The sequence below is a fragment of the Brachionichthys hirsutus genome, chromosome 7 (genome assembly GCF_040956055.1).
Source record: "Brachionichthys hirsutus isolate HB-005 chromosome 7, CSIRO-AGI_Bhir_v1, whole genome shotgun sequence".
In the NCBI taxonomy this organism is placed as follows: domain Eukaryota; kingdom Metazoa; phylum Chordata; class Actinopteri; order Lophiiformes; family Brachionichthyidae; genus Brachionichthys; species Brachionichthys hirsutus.
The window spans coordinates 800002-818061 of record NC_090903.1 but is presented as its reverse complement, the minus strand read 5'-3'; the positions used below and the strand labels follow the sequence as shown (position 1 = coordinate 818061).

Sequence of the window (18060 nt, the reverse complement as noted above, 5' to 3'; positions counted from 1 at the left end):
GCACCTTCAAGACATTTCGTCCTGTTAATAACCAGGAGTGGAGGGCAGTTATAACGTTTCTCAGTGCGCAGCGAAACGTGGAAAGCCATTCGCTGACAGAGAAAACATGACGGAGACGTTCCTGTCGACTGCGGTGACTTTTGTGAGTCCGACAGTGTTGGGAAAGTAACTAGCAATAAGTAATATATTACTGATCTTGACTAACACAACACTGATTTATAGTTTACATAACGGTAAACTAAAGTTAGTGAACATGTTTAAATACTGCAAAAAAACGTAAAAACAGATCATTTGCAAATGATTTCATTAAAGAAGTAATTGTCGGCGCTCTGGGGTTTAGTACATTGTAAAGGTTGCTGACCGCTGGTGTAGATGAATAAGATTATCCCTGGTCTCAAACTGGGTGATGCAGGACAAACACACAGTATCTTGTACTACTTATAACACAATCGATTCTACCAACAACCTCCTTGTCCACGTCTGCAGAAAGCCCAAAGGCTCGCTCATATGAACGTGTGGTCGTGGGGAAACATCTAAACGGCCTGACTGGCACACACTCGAGTTAAAAACGTTCTTCTTCAGAACTTTTCGATTCCGGGTTGTTCTGTTGACAGACCGCCACGGTTTTACCACTGTGCTCGTGATGTGTCAATAATAGGTTGTAATTTCAACACATGGGTGACCTGGAATGCATTCAGGCACTCAATAGTAACTTTGGTCCTCAGAGATCTGCTGAACTATCTGCCTGTAATTCTCATTTATACCCTTTAAAGCTCGCCCAATGAAGTAATCGTCAGAACTTTTGGAAAATCTGGATTTTTTTCATGGAAAATGCAGACGCATATGTTGGCTTGTATCTATCAGATTTTTTCTGGGGGGGGGGGGGGAGGGGGGGAATCAAAGTTCTGAAGTAGAAGTATCAAAATCCTGAAAGGCCAAGTGTATCAAACATGATGCGTTTGGCAATAAAGGGTTAATCTAATAAGTGCTGACTCCCCAGAGGCGCAGACGTGTCGGCTTACTGCAATCCGATGTAATTGTGAGCACATGAATACACCCCCCCCCCCCCCCCCCAACCAGGCGTACAAACAGACCTGCAGAAAACTACTTAAAGAAGTTCCTTGCCCTCAATTAGCATTAATAGCAATCAAACCACAGGGGAGATGCATGGGGCATTTGTTATGCTAATCAAAGGGCTAAAGAAGTGAGGTGGGGTAAAAGAATAGAATCCTGGGGCACCCCGAGGTCTGTGGACGATCCTGCTTCAAGGCGCTGCTCCAGCTTCACTGAATAACGGGCCGGAGCTTATTATAGAGAGGAAATACAAAAACACATTTGTGTCCTCACATTCTGCTTCCCTGAGCGCTGCGACAACAGAACTTTGCTATCATTCGCTCATTTTTGATGACAACCAGTCATCGTACTCAAATAAATACTCAGCAGTGACCATTAAAGGGCCATTCTGCTTCTTCAGGTGTGCAGCGATAGGCTGTTCTGTTTTCCGTTTCACCGCACCCTCCATTGGTCCGGTAGCGATAACGCGTCTTAATGCGACAGCAAACAGAAGGGTGGCGCTCTGAGGCCACAATGATTGATGTGTCCGATTAGCAGACTCACAAACATATCGGGGAAGGTAAACGCTATGAAAGGGCGTGGCCCGGAGGCCGTCGACTCATACCAGGCCCTTATTGCCCACAGAAAGAAAAATGACACTAATTAAAGGGCCAGTGATAAGTTCAACAAGTGTGTACCTGTTCGGGGGGGGGGGGGGGGGGGGGGGGTTACATTTATAAGGGCAACGTTATTTAGCATTATAAATGTAAATAAATAAACAGTGATAAAAGGCAGCCAGAATGACCCCAGAATGTGGTTGATAGCTCAAAGTTCTCAGGATGAACTCAGGAGTCTGAGGTTTCATGAATGAGTAGCATTCGTGGTGGTAAGAAAGCTTGTCCACTGATCAGAAGGTCAGTGGTTCAACCCCCAAACACGGCAGCATACATGCTTAGTATCGCTGAGCATGTATGCTGAATCCCGATTGGCTGCCCTGGCATTGTGCGTCCACTGCCCACCCACAGAAAGGGTGGGCAGTGGACGCAGGGACGAGTCACTGTCCGCTCTGACTCAGGGACGAGTCACTGTCCGCTCTGACGCAGGGACGAGTCACTGTCCGCTCTGACTCAGGGACGAGTCAGTGTCCACTCTGACTCAGGGACGAGTCAGTGTCCGCTCTGACGCAGGGACGAGTCACTGTCCGCTCTGACTCAGGGACGAGTCACTGTCCGCTCTGACTCAGGGACGAGTCAGTGTCCGCTCTGACTCAGGGACGAGTCAGTGTCCGCTCTGACCCAGGGACGAGTCACTGTCCGCTCTGACGCAGGGACAAGTCACTGTCCGCTCTGACTCAGGGACGAGTCACTGTCCGCTCTGACTCAGGGACGAGTCACTGTCCGCTCTGAAGCAGGGACGAGTCACTGTCCGCTCTGACGCAGGGACGAGTCACTGTCCGCTCTGACGCAGGGACGAGTCAGTGTCCGCTCTGAAGCAGGGACGAGTCAGTGTCCGCTCTGACGCAGGGACGAGTCACTGTCCGCTCTGACTCAGGGATGAGTCACTGTCCGCTCTGACTCAGGGACGAGTCAGTGTCCGCTCTGAAGCAGGGACGAGTCACTGTCCGCTCTGAAGCAGGGACGAGTCACTGTCCACTCTGACGCAGGGACGAGTCACTGTCCGCTCTGACTCAGGGACGAGTCACTGTCCGCTCTGACGCAGGGACGAGTCACTGTCCGCTCTGACTCAGGGACGAGTCACTGTCCGCTCTGACTCAGGGACGAGTCACTGTCCGCTCTGACTCAGGGACGAGTCACTGTCCGCTCTGACTCAGGGACGAGTCACTGTCCGCTCTGACTCAGGGACAGGCAGCGCCTCGCATGGCAGCAGCCGCCCTCAGGGCTCACGCGGCGACCAGCAGCAGACTACAGTTAGAAAGTGTAACTGCTGTAAACCAAATTGCCCTCCGAGGGACAAATCAATAAAAAGTATTTAGTATTTAGTAAGGTATGATTAAAGCTGATTTAATGATTAAACATCAGAACATTCTGACATGAAATCAGAGTCTGGGCCTGGAGGGCGGTAAACTAGAACAATCAGGACTGGCTGGCTTGATTTCCATGTTGGGAGTGACAGACTAAGCATAAGACTCTCAAAGGAGGTCTAGTTTAATTTAGGTTTAGGGTTAATCTGGAGCTCAGAGTCATAGATGGCTCCAACTCCACCTCCTCGGCCGGCGTCTCCAGAAATGATACCTTTACTTCTGAAAACCAAATCCGAGTGTTACTCTGCAGACTTCCTCAGTAGGATATCCTCCGATGTTGCTTCAGTGTTGACAGAACATCAACTGGGACAGTTTTCTCACCGGCGCCTCCATCCTTTGTCCGCTGAATGCTTGACCTGGCTCTTCTCCTGTGTTCCATCAGGGTTGTCTCGTTGGTGTTGAAACAGCAAAGGGGTGTGTCGTTCAGCCCCCCCCCCAGCGTGTGCTGTACTACTCAAACTACTGCGTCCACATAAACTCATATGAGCAAAACGAAATGCAAACATTCAGACAATAAAGTGTTTGTTCACCTTCTTCTGTTCATAAAGAACATTTAGCCCACAAAAGTTCTTTCCTTGTTCTCCACAAGGCCAAGCCGTGGACTGTTTGGGTGCTCAGTATAGAGAATATGAGTCGAGCAGGAAGTCAACGATTTGAGTTTATTAGTAATAAGTGCATCACTGATGCATCATGGGACGTTGGCACGGCCATTGCTATGATTGGATTGGTTAAAATGTCAGAAGCTGTGGGTTTCAAGGGACTCGCTGCCTCTGCAGCTCTGTTTGTCTGCCATTGTCAGCGGACCCTTGGCAAAACAAAGCACGCAATGCAAGTACACACACACACACACACACACACACGGATGCCAAAAGATCAGCCAATAACGTTGAATATTTGCCTCAGTTTGCCAAGCTGAAAGACTGGCAGACACAACATTGGAATAGGACAGTCCAAACAGGAGCTCGGCACGGTGAGACCTGCATTTAGCTGCTCCGAGATATCTCAAACGTATCCGTCTCATCCTCTCTGAAAAAGAAAGACTTCATCGAGACAAAGGAAATGACACGAGGCAGGACACAGTCTTCAGCACTGGACCCCTTTGGGCTCCAGCGCAGTCCCTGCTCCGTGGATTAGCTCGGAACGCTGCATCCTGTGGTTGCACTCAGCAAACATCAGCAAACATCTGCAAACATAAAGGCTCCAGCACTGTTTGACCAAATATGGTCAACATCCTACATCAGTCCTGCTCTTTAAGTAGAGTTCTGTTCAAGAAGGAGTGAACAAGACACCGAAATGCTGTGGGGTGCAGAGAGGCGCCAGGACCAATGTTGTCCCGGACGAATACACAAATATGCATGCGGGGGGGGACATCATTCTACCGGCTTTCAATAAAGCTCTGAACTGAACTTCAGAGTCCACAAGTGTTGCGTGGAGAGAGACAACGCAAGTACTGGTACTATCCGAGTTACGGATGAGATTGGTTCCGGCCACGTGGTCGTAAGTCAGAATGGACGCAAGTTGGACAACTACAAAATGGCCGACATGAGACATCAGCGCTCCCCAACCTTTACCCTGTCACAGACCGTTTCATGCTGGACGGTGGGGAGTGAGAATGGGATTAAAAAAGACAACCATCCATCCACCCATTTTTCCGGGAGTTGCTGGAGTCTATGCCAGCGAAAGCCACGGACCTGGAGAAAACCCACGCAGACCCGGGGAGGGCAGATAGGACTCGAACCCGTTACCTTCTTGCTGAAAAGCGACAGCGCTAAGTTAGCTGTGCTGCCCCACAACCTGCAATAACTATTAAACGATTATTACACCAATATCTACTCACACGTTTGTTGAAGTTGTGCTCCCAATGATTGTTTCTGTTCTCTTTAGTTCTTTCATAAAAGTCCAAGTTCTTGTCTTTTAATCCTGGTTTCTTGGTCTCTATGTGTTGAAGCAGTTTTGAAGGCTTCATTGTCTCCACATATTCTGCAGAGCGGACTTGGTGCACGAGTCACCTGTTGATGAACCTGTGTTTTAAAGGGGACATTAATTAAAACTCTCTTTCCCATGTTTCTACACTATTCTGGTGATTTTGGGTCCTGATCAACCCAAAACAGCAAAACAAAGCATCCAGTCAATCCTTCGTAGTTTGGTAGGTCCGTAATCACCTCCTGAAACACGTCTGGAAGAAATCCCCCCCCCCCTTCTGACGTCACAAGGGGCAAATCTGCACATACGTGTGTGTGTCCCCGTGTCTGCGCTCTGGCTGTCCACGCTCTACAGCATTTTCCCTGCATAAAGTTTATTTTTGGTGGCAAAAATGTTTTAGTGTGGTAAACACTTTGAACGAGACGCTTTATGTAGCGGGAGACAGACAGAGACAGACGGAGACAGACGGACAGAGACAGTCGTCGCTGTGTCCGTGTTACTGCCGACAGCCGATCCGTCACGGTGACGAGGGAGCCGAAAGGTGAAGCTCTCCATTTACGGCCGGTCTCCGTTCCTACCCTCACCTGCCGGTCGGTCTCCGTTCCTGCCCTCACCTGTCGGTCAATCTCCGTTCCTACCCTCACCTGTCGGTCGGTCTCCGTTCCTACCCTCACCTGCCGGTCGGTCTCCGTTCCTGCCCTCACCTGCCGGTCGGTCTCCGTTAATACCCTCCCCTGCCGGTCGATCTCCATTCCTACCCTCACCTGCCGGTCGGTCTCCGTTCCTACCCTCACCTGCCGGTCGATCTCCATTCCTACCCTCACCTGCAGGTCGATCTCCGTTCCTACCCTCACCTGCCGGTCGGTCTCCGTTAATACCCTCCCCTGCCGGTCGATCTCCATTCCTACCCTCACCTGCCGGTCGATCTCCGTTCCTACCCTCACCTGCCGGTCGGTCTCCGTTCCTACCCTCACCTGCCGGTCGGTCTCCGTTCATACCCTCACCTGCCGGTCGATCTCCGTTCCTACCCTCACCTGCCGGTCGGTCTCCGTTCCTACCCTCACCTGCCGGTCGGTCTCCGTTCCTACCCTCACCTGCCGGTCGATCTCCGTTCCTACCCTCACCTGCCGGTCGGTCTCCGTTCCTACCATCACCTGCCGGTCGATCTCCGTTCCTACCCTCACCTGCCGGTCGATCTCCGTTCCTCCCCTCACCTGCCGGTCGATCTCCGTTCCTGCCCTCACCTGCCGGTCGATCTCCGTTCCTGCCCTCACCTGCCGGTCGATCTCCGTTCCTGCCCTCACCTGCCGGTCGATCTCCGTTCCTACCCTCACCTGCCGGTCGGTCTCCGTTCCTACCCTCACCTGCCGGTCGATCTCCGTTCCTACCCTCACCTGTGGTAACGAGCTTTGGGTAGTGACCAAAGAACGAGATCGCGGGTACAAGCGGCTGAAATGAGCTTCCTCCGTGGGGGGGCGGGGCTCTCCCTTAGAGACCGGGTGAGAAGCTCAGTCATCCGGGAGGAGCTCGGAGTAGAGCTGCTGCTCCTCCACGGGGGAGGAGCCAGATGAGGCGTCTTATTTCGGAAACGTCCCTCACGGTTACCATGGTAGCGTGCTCGCTATGAACAAACTTTAGCTTCCTGGTTTAGAGCGTTTCAGCGGTCTGAGACAGAAATGAGGGACGCTGTCCTGCAGCATCTGTGTGAGACAGAAATGAGGGATGCTGTCCTGCAGCATCTGTGTGAGACAGAAATGAGGGACGCTGTCCTGCAGCATCTGTTTGAGACAGAAATGAGGGACGCTGTCCTGCAGCATCTGTTTGAGACAGAAATGAGGGACGCTGTCCTGCAGCATCTGTTTGAGACAGAAATGAGGGACGCTGTCCTGCAGCATCTGTTTGAGACAGAAATGAGGGACGCTGTCCTGCAGCATCTGCTTGAGACAGAAATGAGGGACGCTGTCCTGCAGCAATAAGGTAGAATACGGGACCTTTCAGACGGACTCCTGGTTGGTCTGGTGAAGGACGCTTTCTTTTCTTGGAGGTCATCAGCTTTGAGGCTTCACAAAGCTGATTGTTTTTCAAAATAAAACACCTGTTTTATGAGTAAAGGCATAATTCCCTCATCCGAACACAGACCTTCCTGTCGGCCCACACGGTCCCCGGCTGCTTCCCAAATGCTGAAGGCACAGCTGTTTATCAGTTTTGGTGCCTCCTCACTCGCCTCACCTCTGACCCCGGGGTCATGATCTGTTTCCTTGCGTGTCTAGACTTGACATACGTGCACACATGGGGCTGGAGCCATGTTGTTCCCTCAGTGCCGTTTCTATGTATAGATATATACGTATACGTATTTGGAATTCAGGGAAGAATTGATTCAACTCTGCATTCAAACGGGTCGGCCACATTTTCCTTTCTTCTCCCAAAATAAACGAATCAATCAAATCAAATCAATCAAACGTGCACGACAGCCTCTCATTTCTCCGGCTCCACTCATGATTTGTCTCTTCCCAGTAACGACGTTCCGGACAGAATGTATTTTTCCGCCGCTCCCTCATTGGCCAGTCCTGTTTTTGCTTAAGCAGAGCATCCGATTAAATTCTTGCATCGATCTTGTGCAAAAAAAAGGGACTGAAATCAGATCAGAGGGTCCTAAAAGGTTCCCCCACATCAATCACGGTGCCTGAGTCGGGTTTGGGAGAGTCTTCATATGAGCTGCAGCCCCGTGAGAACGAAGGAACGGCGGAACGGCGGAGCGACGGAACGGCGGAGCGACAGAACGACGGAACCACGGAACGGCGGAACGACGGAACGACAGAACGGCGGAACCACGGAACGGCGGAACGACGGAACGACGGAGCGACGGAGCGACGGAACGGCGGAGCGACGGAGCGACGGAGCGGCGGAGCAGCGGAACGGCGGAACGACGGAACGACGGAACGACGGAGCAACGGAACGGCGGAACCACGGAACGGCGGAACCACGGAACGACGGAACGGCGGAGCAACGGGACAGCGGAACAACGGAATGACGGAACGACGGAACGGCGGAACCACGGAGCGACAGAACGACGGAACGGCGGAACCACGGAACGACGGAACGGCGGAGCAACGGAACGACGGGACAGCGGAACAACAGAATGACGGAACGGCGGAACGGCGGAGCGACGGAACGGCGGAGCGACGGAACGACGGGACAGCGGAACGACAGAATGACGGAACGGCGGAACCACGGAGCGACAGAACGACGGAACCACGGAACGGCGGAACCACGGAACGACGGAACGGCGGAGCAACGGAACGACGGGACAGCGGAACAACAGAATGACGGAACGGCGGAACGGCGGAGCGACGGAACGGCGGAGCGACGGAACGACGGGACAGCGGAACGACAGAATGACGGAACGACGGAACGGCGGAACCACGGAACCACGGAACGACGGAACGACGGAACGGCGGAACGACGGAACGACGGAACGACGGCCTCTCGCACGGAGCTCAGATAAACCGTGTTTGTGAGATACGACTCCGATCCAACAAAAGTGCTCGAGAACCCTCGGAGCCGTGGGCAGGCTCCGTGCGCACGTATCTTCCTCACCCCCGTGCCCAAACGCTGAGCCCAACTGAGTCGGACGGCTTCCCCTGGCGTGAGGCGTTTCTCTGGGGGGGGGGGGTTGGACATCCGCCGCTGCTCCACCGGGGCAGACAGGATTAACTGCTGCATCAAATGTGTGTGACGTGCCTTGATTTACAGACGTGAACTAAAGTGCACGGGGGGGGGGGGGGGGGGGCGTGTATTCTAATGGCCTGCATTAAAACATTAATAACCTCACAGATGGCGAGGGCCGCCAACGTGACGGAGAACAATCACTAAGGCCTGATTGCTCAAGGAGCACGAGGCAGATCCGAGGGGGGGGGTTGTTTAGGTTTAACTCAGCCACTGAGTTAACCCCCCCCCCCCGCATCATCCTGTACGGACGGCCGGCGTGGGGGCCACTAAATCCACCTGCCACTATGCAGAGTGATGTAGATGGGGTCTCTGATTAAGACACAGAGTCATTTAAAAAACAGGGACTGGCAGAACCTCGACACGTGCACTCACACGTGCACTCACACGTGCACGCTCTGATAGCCCTCGCTCGCGCACACGGTAAAACTCCCCGGCCACCAGAGCAGTTTATCACGTAATTATTGTTTGATTACAGTGTTTCATTATCTGCACTGATTGAGTCACAACCGACGGCAAAGGTCAAAGGTCAGGCGCCATTACCGCGCGGCGGGCGAGACGCCGTCCACGCGGCTGAAAGGGCTAATCGCAAATGCATTTGTTTGAGAAAGGAGAGCCCCCGCTCCAGTCATACCCTGCCACACCCTGACCCCCCACTGGGGCGGAGCCACACCCTGTCCCCTACTGGTACGGAGCCACACCCTGACCCCCCCCAACGGGGACGGAGCAGCAGAGATGCCCCAAGCATCGGGGCAACAACACGAGGGAGCAGTTTGAGACGAGGACAACCTTGACTTGACTTCTCACTTTCCTAACAAAGTGTCCTGAAGACAGAGGACAATCAACCCCAGGGACATGTCCTGAAGACAGAGAGGACAATCAACCCCAGGGACATGTCCTGAAGACAGAGGACATTCAACCCCAGGGACGTGTCCTGAAGACACAAAGGACAATCAACCCCAGGGACATGTCCTGAAGACACAGAGGACAATAAACCCCAGGGACATGTCCTGAAGACACAGAGGACAATAAACCCCAGGGACGTGTCCTGAAGACAGAGGACAATAAACCCCAGGGACATGTCCTGAAGACACAGAGGACAATAAACCCCAGGGACGTGTCCTGAAGACACAGAGGACAATCAACCCCAGGGACGTGTCCTGAAGACACAGAAGACAATCAACCCCAGGGACGTGTCCTGAAGACACAGAGGACAATCAACCCCAGGGACATGTCCTGAAGACACAGAGGACAATAAACCCCAGGGACATGTCCTGAAGACACAGAGGACAATAAACCCCAGGGACGTGTCCTGAAGACAGAGGACAATAAACCCCAGGGACATGTCCTGAAGACACAGAGGACAATAAACCCCAGGGACGTGTCCTGAAGACACAGAGGACAATCAACCCCAGGGACGTGTCCTGAAGACACAGAAGACAATCAACCCCAGGGACGTGTCCTGAAGACAGAGAGGACAATCAACCCCAGGGACATGTCCTGAAGACAGAGGACATTCAACCCCAGGGATGTGTCCTGAAGACACAGAGGACAATCAACCCCAGGGACATGTCCTGAAGACACAGAGGACAATAAACCCCAGGGACATGTCCTGAAGACACAGAGGACAATAAACCCCAGGGACGTGTCCTGAAGACAGAGGACAATAAACCCCAGGGACATGTCCTGAAGACACAGAGGACAATAAACCCCAGGGACGTGTCCTGAAGACACAGAGGACAATCAACCCCAGGGACGTGTCCTGAAGACACAGAAGACAATCAACCCCAGGGACGTGTCCTGAAGACAGAGAGGACAATCAACCCCAGGGACATGTCCTGAAGACACAGAGGACAATCAACCCCAGGGACGTGTCCTGAAGACAGAGGACAATCAACCCCAGGGACGTGTCCTGAAGACACAGAGGACAATCAACCCCAGGGACGTGTCCTGAAGACAGAGGACAATCAACCCCAGGGACGTGTCCTGAAGACAGAGGACAATCAACCCCAGGGACGTGTCCTGAAGACACAGAGGACAATCAACCCCAGGGACATGTCCTGAAGACACAGAGGACAATAAACCCCAGGGACGTGTCCTGAAGACACAGAGGACAATCAACCCCAGGGACGTGTCCTGAAGACAGAGGACAATCAACCCCAGGGACGTGTCCTGAAGACAGAGGACAATCAACCCCAGGGACGTGTCCTGAAGACACAGAGGACAATCAACCCCAGGGACATGTCCTGAAGACACAGAGGACAATAAACCCCAGGGACGTGTCCTGAAGACACAGAGGACAATCAACCCCAGGGACGTGTCCTGAAGACACAGAGGACAATCAACCCCAGGGACGTGTCCTGAAGACAGAGAGGACAATCAACCCCTCAAAGCAATCAGAACTTTGTGAATAATTTGAGCAAAGCTGAGATTCAAGTTCAGAAATTCTTTTCAATTATTCGATGATACATTTCTGCATGAAATCTTACTGAAGTAGAGGACCCAGTAGCATGACCAGAATTAAACACACACACAATATACATGTGCATATATTTGTATACATGTATAGGCACATTATCATATACATGTATACATCGGTAAGTAGGAGGTGGCTCTGCTGGCTATGGATAAGTACGTATATATAAATATTTATGTAAATTACAAACGTCTTCTTGGTTACACGTGTGAAATAAGTAAATAATATACTATATATACAACATTAAATAAAGTTATTCAGAGAAAGGAGCATAAATACACACCACTTAGATGAATAGAGCAGAATAGAATAGAATAAAATAGAATATAACGTAATAGAATATAATACAAAGTAATATAATATCATAGAATAGAATATAAAGTAATATAATATCATAGAATAGAATATAAAGTAATATAATATCGAAGAATAGAATATACAGTAATATAATATAATATAATAAATTAGAACATAGCAGAATATAATATAATATCATATAAAGTAATATCATATAAAGTAATAGAATAGAATATAATGTAATATAATATAATATAATGTAATATAATATAATGTAATATAATATAATATACTATTATATAATATTATATACTATTATATAATGTAATATAATGTAATAGAATAGAATAGAATAGAGTAGAATGTAATGTAATGTAATGTAATGTAATGTAATGTAAGGTAATGTAATAGAATGTAATGTAATGGATTGTAATGTAATGTAATGTAATGTAATGTAATAGATTGTAATGTAATGTAATGTAATGTAATGTAATAGATTGTAATGTAATGTAATGTAATAGATTGTAATGTAATATAATGTAATGTAATAGATTGTAATGTAATGTAATGTAATGTAATGTAATAGATTGTAATGTAATATAATGTAATGTAATGTAATAGATTGTAATGTAATATAATGTAATGTAATGTAATAGATTGTAATATAATGTAATGTAATGTAATAGATTGTAATGTAATGTAATGTAATGTAATGTAATGTAATGTAATAGATTGTAATGTAATGAAATGTAATGTAATGTAATAGATTGTAATGTAATGTAATGTAATAGATTGTAATGTAATGTAATGTAATGTAATGTAATAGATTGTAATGTAATGTAATGTAATAGATTGTAATGTAATGTAATGTAATGTAATAGATTGTAATGTAATGTAATAGAATGTAATGTAATAGATTGTAATGTAATGTAATAGATTGTAATGTAATGAAATGTAATGTAATGTAATAGATTGTAATGTAATGAAATGTAATGTAATAGATTGTAATGTAATGTAATGTAATGTAATAGATTGTAATGTAATGTAATGTAATGTAATGTAATGTAATAGATTGTAATGTAATGAAATGTAATGTAATAGATTGTAATGTAATGAAATGTAATGTAATGTAATAGATTGTAATGTAATGTAATGTAATGTAATGTAATGTAATGTAATGTAATAGATTGTAATGTAATGTAATGTAATGTAATAGATTGTAATGTAATGTAATGTAATGTAATGTAATAGATTGTAATGTAATGAAATGTAATGTAATGTAATAGATTGTAATGTAATAGATTGTAATGTAATGTAATGTAATGTAATAGATTGTAATGTAATGTAATGTAATGTAATGTAATGTAATAGATTGTAATGTAATGTAATGTAATGTAATGTAATAGATTGTAATGTAATGTAATGTAATGTAATGTAATAGATTGTAATGTAATGAAATGTAATGTAATAGATTGTAATGTAATGTAATGTAATGTAATGTAATGTAATAGATTGTAATGTAATGAAATGTAATGTAATGTAATAGATTGTAATGTAATGTAATGTAATAGATTGTAATGTAATGTAATGTAATGTAATGTAATAGATTGTAATCGATACCTGGGAGGGAAACGGATCTCCAGTTCCTGCAGGCGGTCCTTGAACACAGACGGCTCTCTGTCAAACTCTAGAAGCTGTGGAACGGACAGAAGAACGGGAGTGAGGAACCAATAATCACGCCTCATTAATGAATGGACTCAGCAGGGGGGGGGGGGGGGGCGCTCTGTCCATAGTGACAGGGCTCCTCATCAATCATTCACGCTCACCGGATCAAACCCATAAATCATTAGTGAAACGTGCAATTAGCAGCTCCTTGTACACATTAATTATCTCGGAGATGAGCAGCTAGATGAGGCCCTGAGACTGACAGCAACATTTCCCAGCAACCCTCTGAGGACCTCCGGCTAGCCCCGCCCCTTCCTTTCAGGCAGGGAGGCACCCGGACTCTTGATGACATCACACCTGTGTATTACATGCAGCAACGTGGTGAAGACGCAGCGGCGGCGTTGTTAGGGACGCCATGGAGACAGAGGTTACACCGTGAGACTCTCCTGGAGACGGAGCTCGGCTGTCTGTCCAGTGTCTCTCTGTGAGACAGAGGTTACACCGTGAGACTCTCCTGGAGACGGAGCTCGGCTGTGTGTCCAGTGTCTCTCTGTGAGACAGAGGTTACACCGTGAGACTCTCCTGGAGACGGAGCTCGGCTGTGTGTCCAGTGTCTCTCTGTGAGACAGAGGTTACACCGTGAGACTCTCCTGGAGACGGAGCTCGGCTGTCTGTCCAGTGTCTCTCTGTGAGACAGAGGTTACACCGTGAGACTCTCCTGGAGACGGAGCTCGGCTGTGCGGTCCCAGCTTTGCATGATGGACAGCAGTTTTTTCCAGTGCCCCCCTTTCTATCTTCTCAACTGTCTCTTGCATGAGTCCAGTCGTGGAGCCGGCTGTCGTTGGGCGTTGACCCCCTCCCCTGTTGACCCCCTCCCCTAACAGACCGACGAGGAGAACAGCAGGTTGGGCAGCTCCAACATCTTGTTGCACTCATTCGACTCGACTTCCTGTGGAGGCAGGAAGTCGAGTCCTCGTTGTGACAGATATATTTGCAGGCAGACAAAAAAGAAAAAGGAACGGTGAAGTTCAATTGTGCTTAACACTATCTGTTGGAACACATGCGGGTATAACGGTGTGTACTCAATCAATAATTAACAGTGTCCTGCAGGTACAACGGCCATCGTGCTCGCTGGCGGCACATGTCCGTGCGTAACCCGGCTGCACCTCGAGTGCATGTCGAGTCACTCATTCAAGTGAATGGAAAATCCTGCATCTACAAATTTCACACTACATTTCATCCCAGGTCAATTAAGAATAATGGCCTGCTGCTCTGCTGGGCCCGTGGCTTCAAAGCAGCTTGTATTTGTTCCAGGGCTCCTGACGTTCTGAAGACAGAGTCGTTTGTCAACCAGAAGCGACCTTGGGCGCTGTGGAGGTGAGATGATGCAGCTCTGGCAATATCACAGGCGGAAAACACAAGATGGAGTGTTGAGGTAGAAGAAGCTCAGACGATCAGCAGCTTCTGCAATAACTTTGCTTTTGATAGTGCAGAGGACATCGAGTGGCTAAAAGCGCGTGTAATCTGAGACGATCCCTGGAGCAACACCTGCTGCCATTAAAAGCCATCAATAAAGGTTGGGGTGAAAGGTCATTTCATTTGATTTCTGCACCTCACACTTGGCTTTCGTTGCCGGGGCCTTATCTCCCCTTCCTTTTTATGGGATCTTCATTATTTTTTGTTGTAAAGTGATAAACTGTCACTCACAGGGGGAATGGTCCGTGGGGAGACGCCAAAGTCAACCAAAACAAAACAACGCAATGAAAAGCCTCTCGAATATTTAACACCATGGTGAAAGAGAACACACTTTATACTTTCAAATGATCTTTTTTTATTTACAGGTGCTGTTGGGGCAACACAAGGAGGCCTCAAGCATTTGTGCTAAAGGATCAAGCATCATCAGCGGCATTAGGCAAAGGCTCAGAATCCGGTTAGGGAAAAGCGAGAGCGAGTTAATTCTAGCCCAAGTTTCGTGTCTCGTCTGCAGCAGTGGGCGGACCCTGGGAGGAGGGGCTGGGCGGCACTGGGTGACACAGTTGCCCCGCTAGGGGCAGAAATGCTGCCAGCAGTCATCTGGGCAATAGTCATCGGCAGAACACACGAGTAGCTGAGCGAATCGGCACAGCTCATGAATATTTATTGGGGGTGTGGCAAATAACCAAATGATGCAAGTAACAGCTGCATAGTTAGCTTAAAACAGAAAGCTGCGTTGGTAAAGACGAGGGGTGTAACGGTACGCTAAAAGGTAACCTCGGTTCGGTTCGGATCATTTTCGGTACAAAAAAGGCAAAACAAAATTCTTAAAATGCTTTTATATTTTAAAAAAAATGCAAACAATAGAATTTGTATAAATAAATAAAAGCGACCCTTTGGGTGATATTTCAAATAAATTAGACTGAGTTTTTTTTTAAACTATTGTATTATAACAATTTCAAAAGTTAAAACTGTAAACTTTGAACACTTGGCAGCAACAGCCTGAATATGACAAATGTAACTACTTCTACTACTACTACTACTACTCATACTACTCATACTACTACTACTAACTCCTAATCTCGTTGTATATCCACTATGCAATGACAATAAAGGCTTTCTATTCAAGCTTAAATGTTTTGGCAAGCAAACAGGGGTCTCCTGACACGGAGCTGAGCTAGCGCTAGCGCTGGGACGCTATGGGAGTGAACGTCCAGCCAAGAGAAGAGGGACGACACCCGGCGGGACGACACCCGGCGGGACGACACCCGGCGGGACGTTCCCCAGACAGTGGGAATGGCACCAAAGAAAACCAAGTGGCTCGGCTTGGAGGGGCTGATCCTGTTTCTCCTTTGATCTCTCCTGGTCTGGAGATTCTCTCTGAGGGGACAGATGTTGCAACGATACAGTCTCAGTCTCCGTGTGGGAGACGTGGGGAGACGGAACACCTGGACTCCCACCAGCTCAGTGGGTCTGCACTTCTCTGGATAAGCGGCTCCTCAAGATACGATCTTACTTTATTTTATTTTGCCTTTGTGTCAACCGCGTTAAAATGTCTCCAGATTTTACTACGTTTTCTATCTCTCGTTTTTTCCTTACCCTTTCTAGCGCGTCGTTTGTCTCTGGTCTAAAGTTCTCCAGTCTAAAGTTCTCGAGTCTAAAGTTCTCCAGTCTAAAGTTCTCGAGTCTAAAGTTCTCGAGTCTAAAGTTCTCCAGTCTAAAGTTCTCGAGTCTAAAGTTCTCCAGTCTAAAGTTCTCCAGTCTAAAGTTCTCCAGTCTAAAGTTCTCCAGTCTAAAGTTCTCGAGTCTAAAGTTCTCCAGTCTAAAGTTCTCGAGTCTAAAGTTCTCCAGTCTAAAGTTCTCGAGTCTAAAGTTCTCCAGTCTAAAGTTCTCCAGTCTAAAGTTCTCCAGTCTAAAGTTCTCCAGTCTAAAGTTCTCCAGTCTAAAGTCCTCTCTCCCTGCCTCCCTTTCGTTTCGTCCGCTCGCTGTGCTGCGGACGAAACGATTACATTTAAGCGATGATCCAGAAGAGATCCTGGATCCTGGATCGCTTTGAAATGTTCATTTTGTATAAAGATACCAAGAACAATCTAGAAGCTTCTGGTGCTGATCCAGATCACCATGTGGACGGTGGAGATCCAGTTAGGAGGGGGATGAGCTGCTTGGGGGAGGTCTGTGCTCTCTGAGTGAGTTCTAGTTTAATTCTGGGTTCATGTTTTCATGCTCTGTTACTTTAAACTCTTCCAGCGAGAGGCACCCAGGAAGGGGTGTGGACACGTTGGAGCCGCCGGCCGGCCTGGAGCCGGACTGTGGGCAAAGCTGTGGGGCAATTATTCAGGCCGGAATATTAGAAAGCAAAGCTTTCTGAACTTTAGAGAGAATCAGGCCGAGTTCATAGAAGTCCTGTCAGCTCAGGCTTCATTTTGCAGGCTCTGCTGCGGCCCCTGAAGATCTTGGACAGGAACATCGTGGCGGTTTGAGCAGGATTCATTCTTCACGTCTCAAACAGGGATTCCCGGGAACGTTCGGGCCCGTGCTCCCAGCGTAGAGAGGAAACGGCTCGTCGCTGGCTGAGGCGGGGCCACAAACACATCAGCACACTGATAAAGTTACAATAGAGAGATCCTGAAACAAAATCAATGCTACGGAGGAGGGGAGGGAGGGAGGGGGCCACCCACCCACCCACCCACACACACACACACACACACCCACACACACCCACACACCCACACCCACACACCCACACACACACACACACACACACACCCACACACACACGCACACCGCTCCTCCCATGTCTCCACCGGAGCAAAGCGCGCCGTTGCCCTTTGGTGCCACGGGAAATTTAATCTTCCCAAATCCTCATCAGGGCTCTCCATCGTCCCAGGATGACAGCGCCGGGGACAATTAATAACACAATTTCGATGGGAATATCGACTAAACAAACCGATTAATCATCGCAGAAGTCAATAGGCATGGACACATTCAATCATGTCCCGGCCAATGATTACTCTCAAAATACGATCATTATTTTCAAGAGCTGCCCCGAATTAAATTTCTGTCAAGCTGGTACAAGTCTTGCAGTTGATGAAGGATGCTATGGATCCCCCCCCCCCCCCCCCCCCCCCCCCCCGCTGGAGCGTGGGGAGGGACATTTATCGCTTTGGAAAGGTAGTTTGTTTTATAAGGATCATAACATGTTGTGTTTAACCAGACCATGACCATCAGATTATCTCTGACACGCCCATTATGTCATCCATCTTGTCTGATTCAGTGAGGAGGATGATGGGGGGGGGGGGGGGGGGGGGGGCTGCTGTACAGTTACACGCCTGCCTGAAGTGATGAATCGTTGCTGCTGCTTTTATCACAGCCGGAGAATTTAGCTTCTGTTGAGGAAAGACAGTCA

At 48.4% G+C, this 18060-nt stretch overlaps 1 protein-coding gene across 1 annotated transcript in view; it reads right to left on the bottom strand.

Moving 5' to 3' along the window:
- Window positions 1-18060, bottom strand: part of LOC137895919 (inositol polyphosphate-5-phosphatase A-like) — a 194418-nt gene that overhangs the window by 9648 nt on the left and 166710 nt on the right. The window contains exon 12 of the mRNA XM_068741446.1: window positions 13137-13210. Within this exon, the coding sequence (XP_068597547.1) occupies window positions 13137-13210 (74 nt within the window). The remainder of the gene's footprint in view (window positions 1-13136; window positions 13211-18060) is intronic.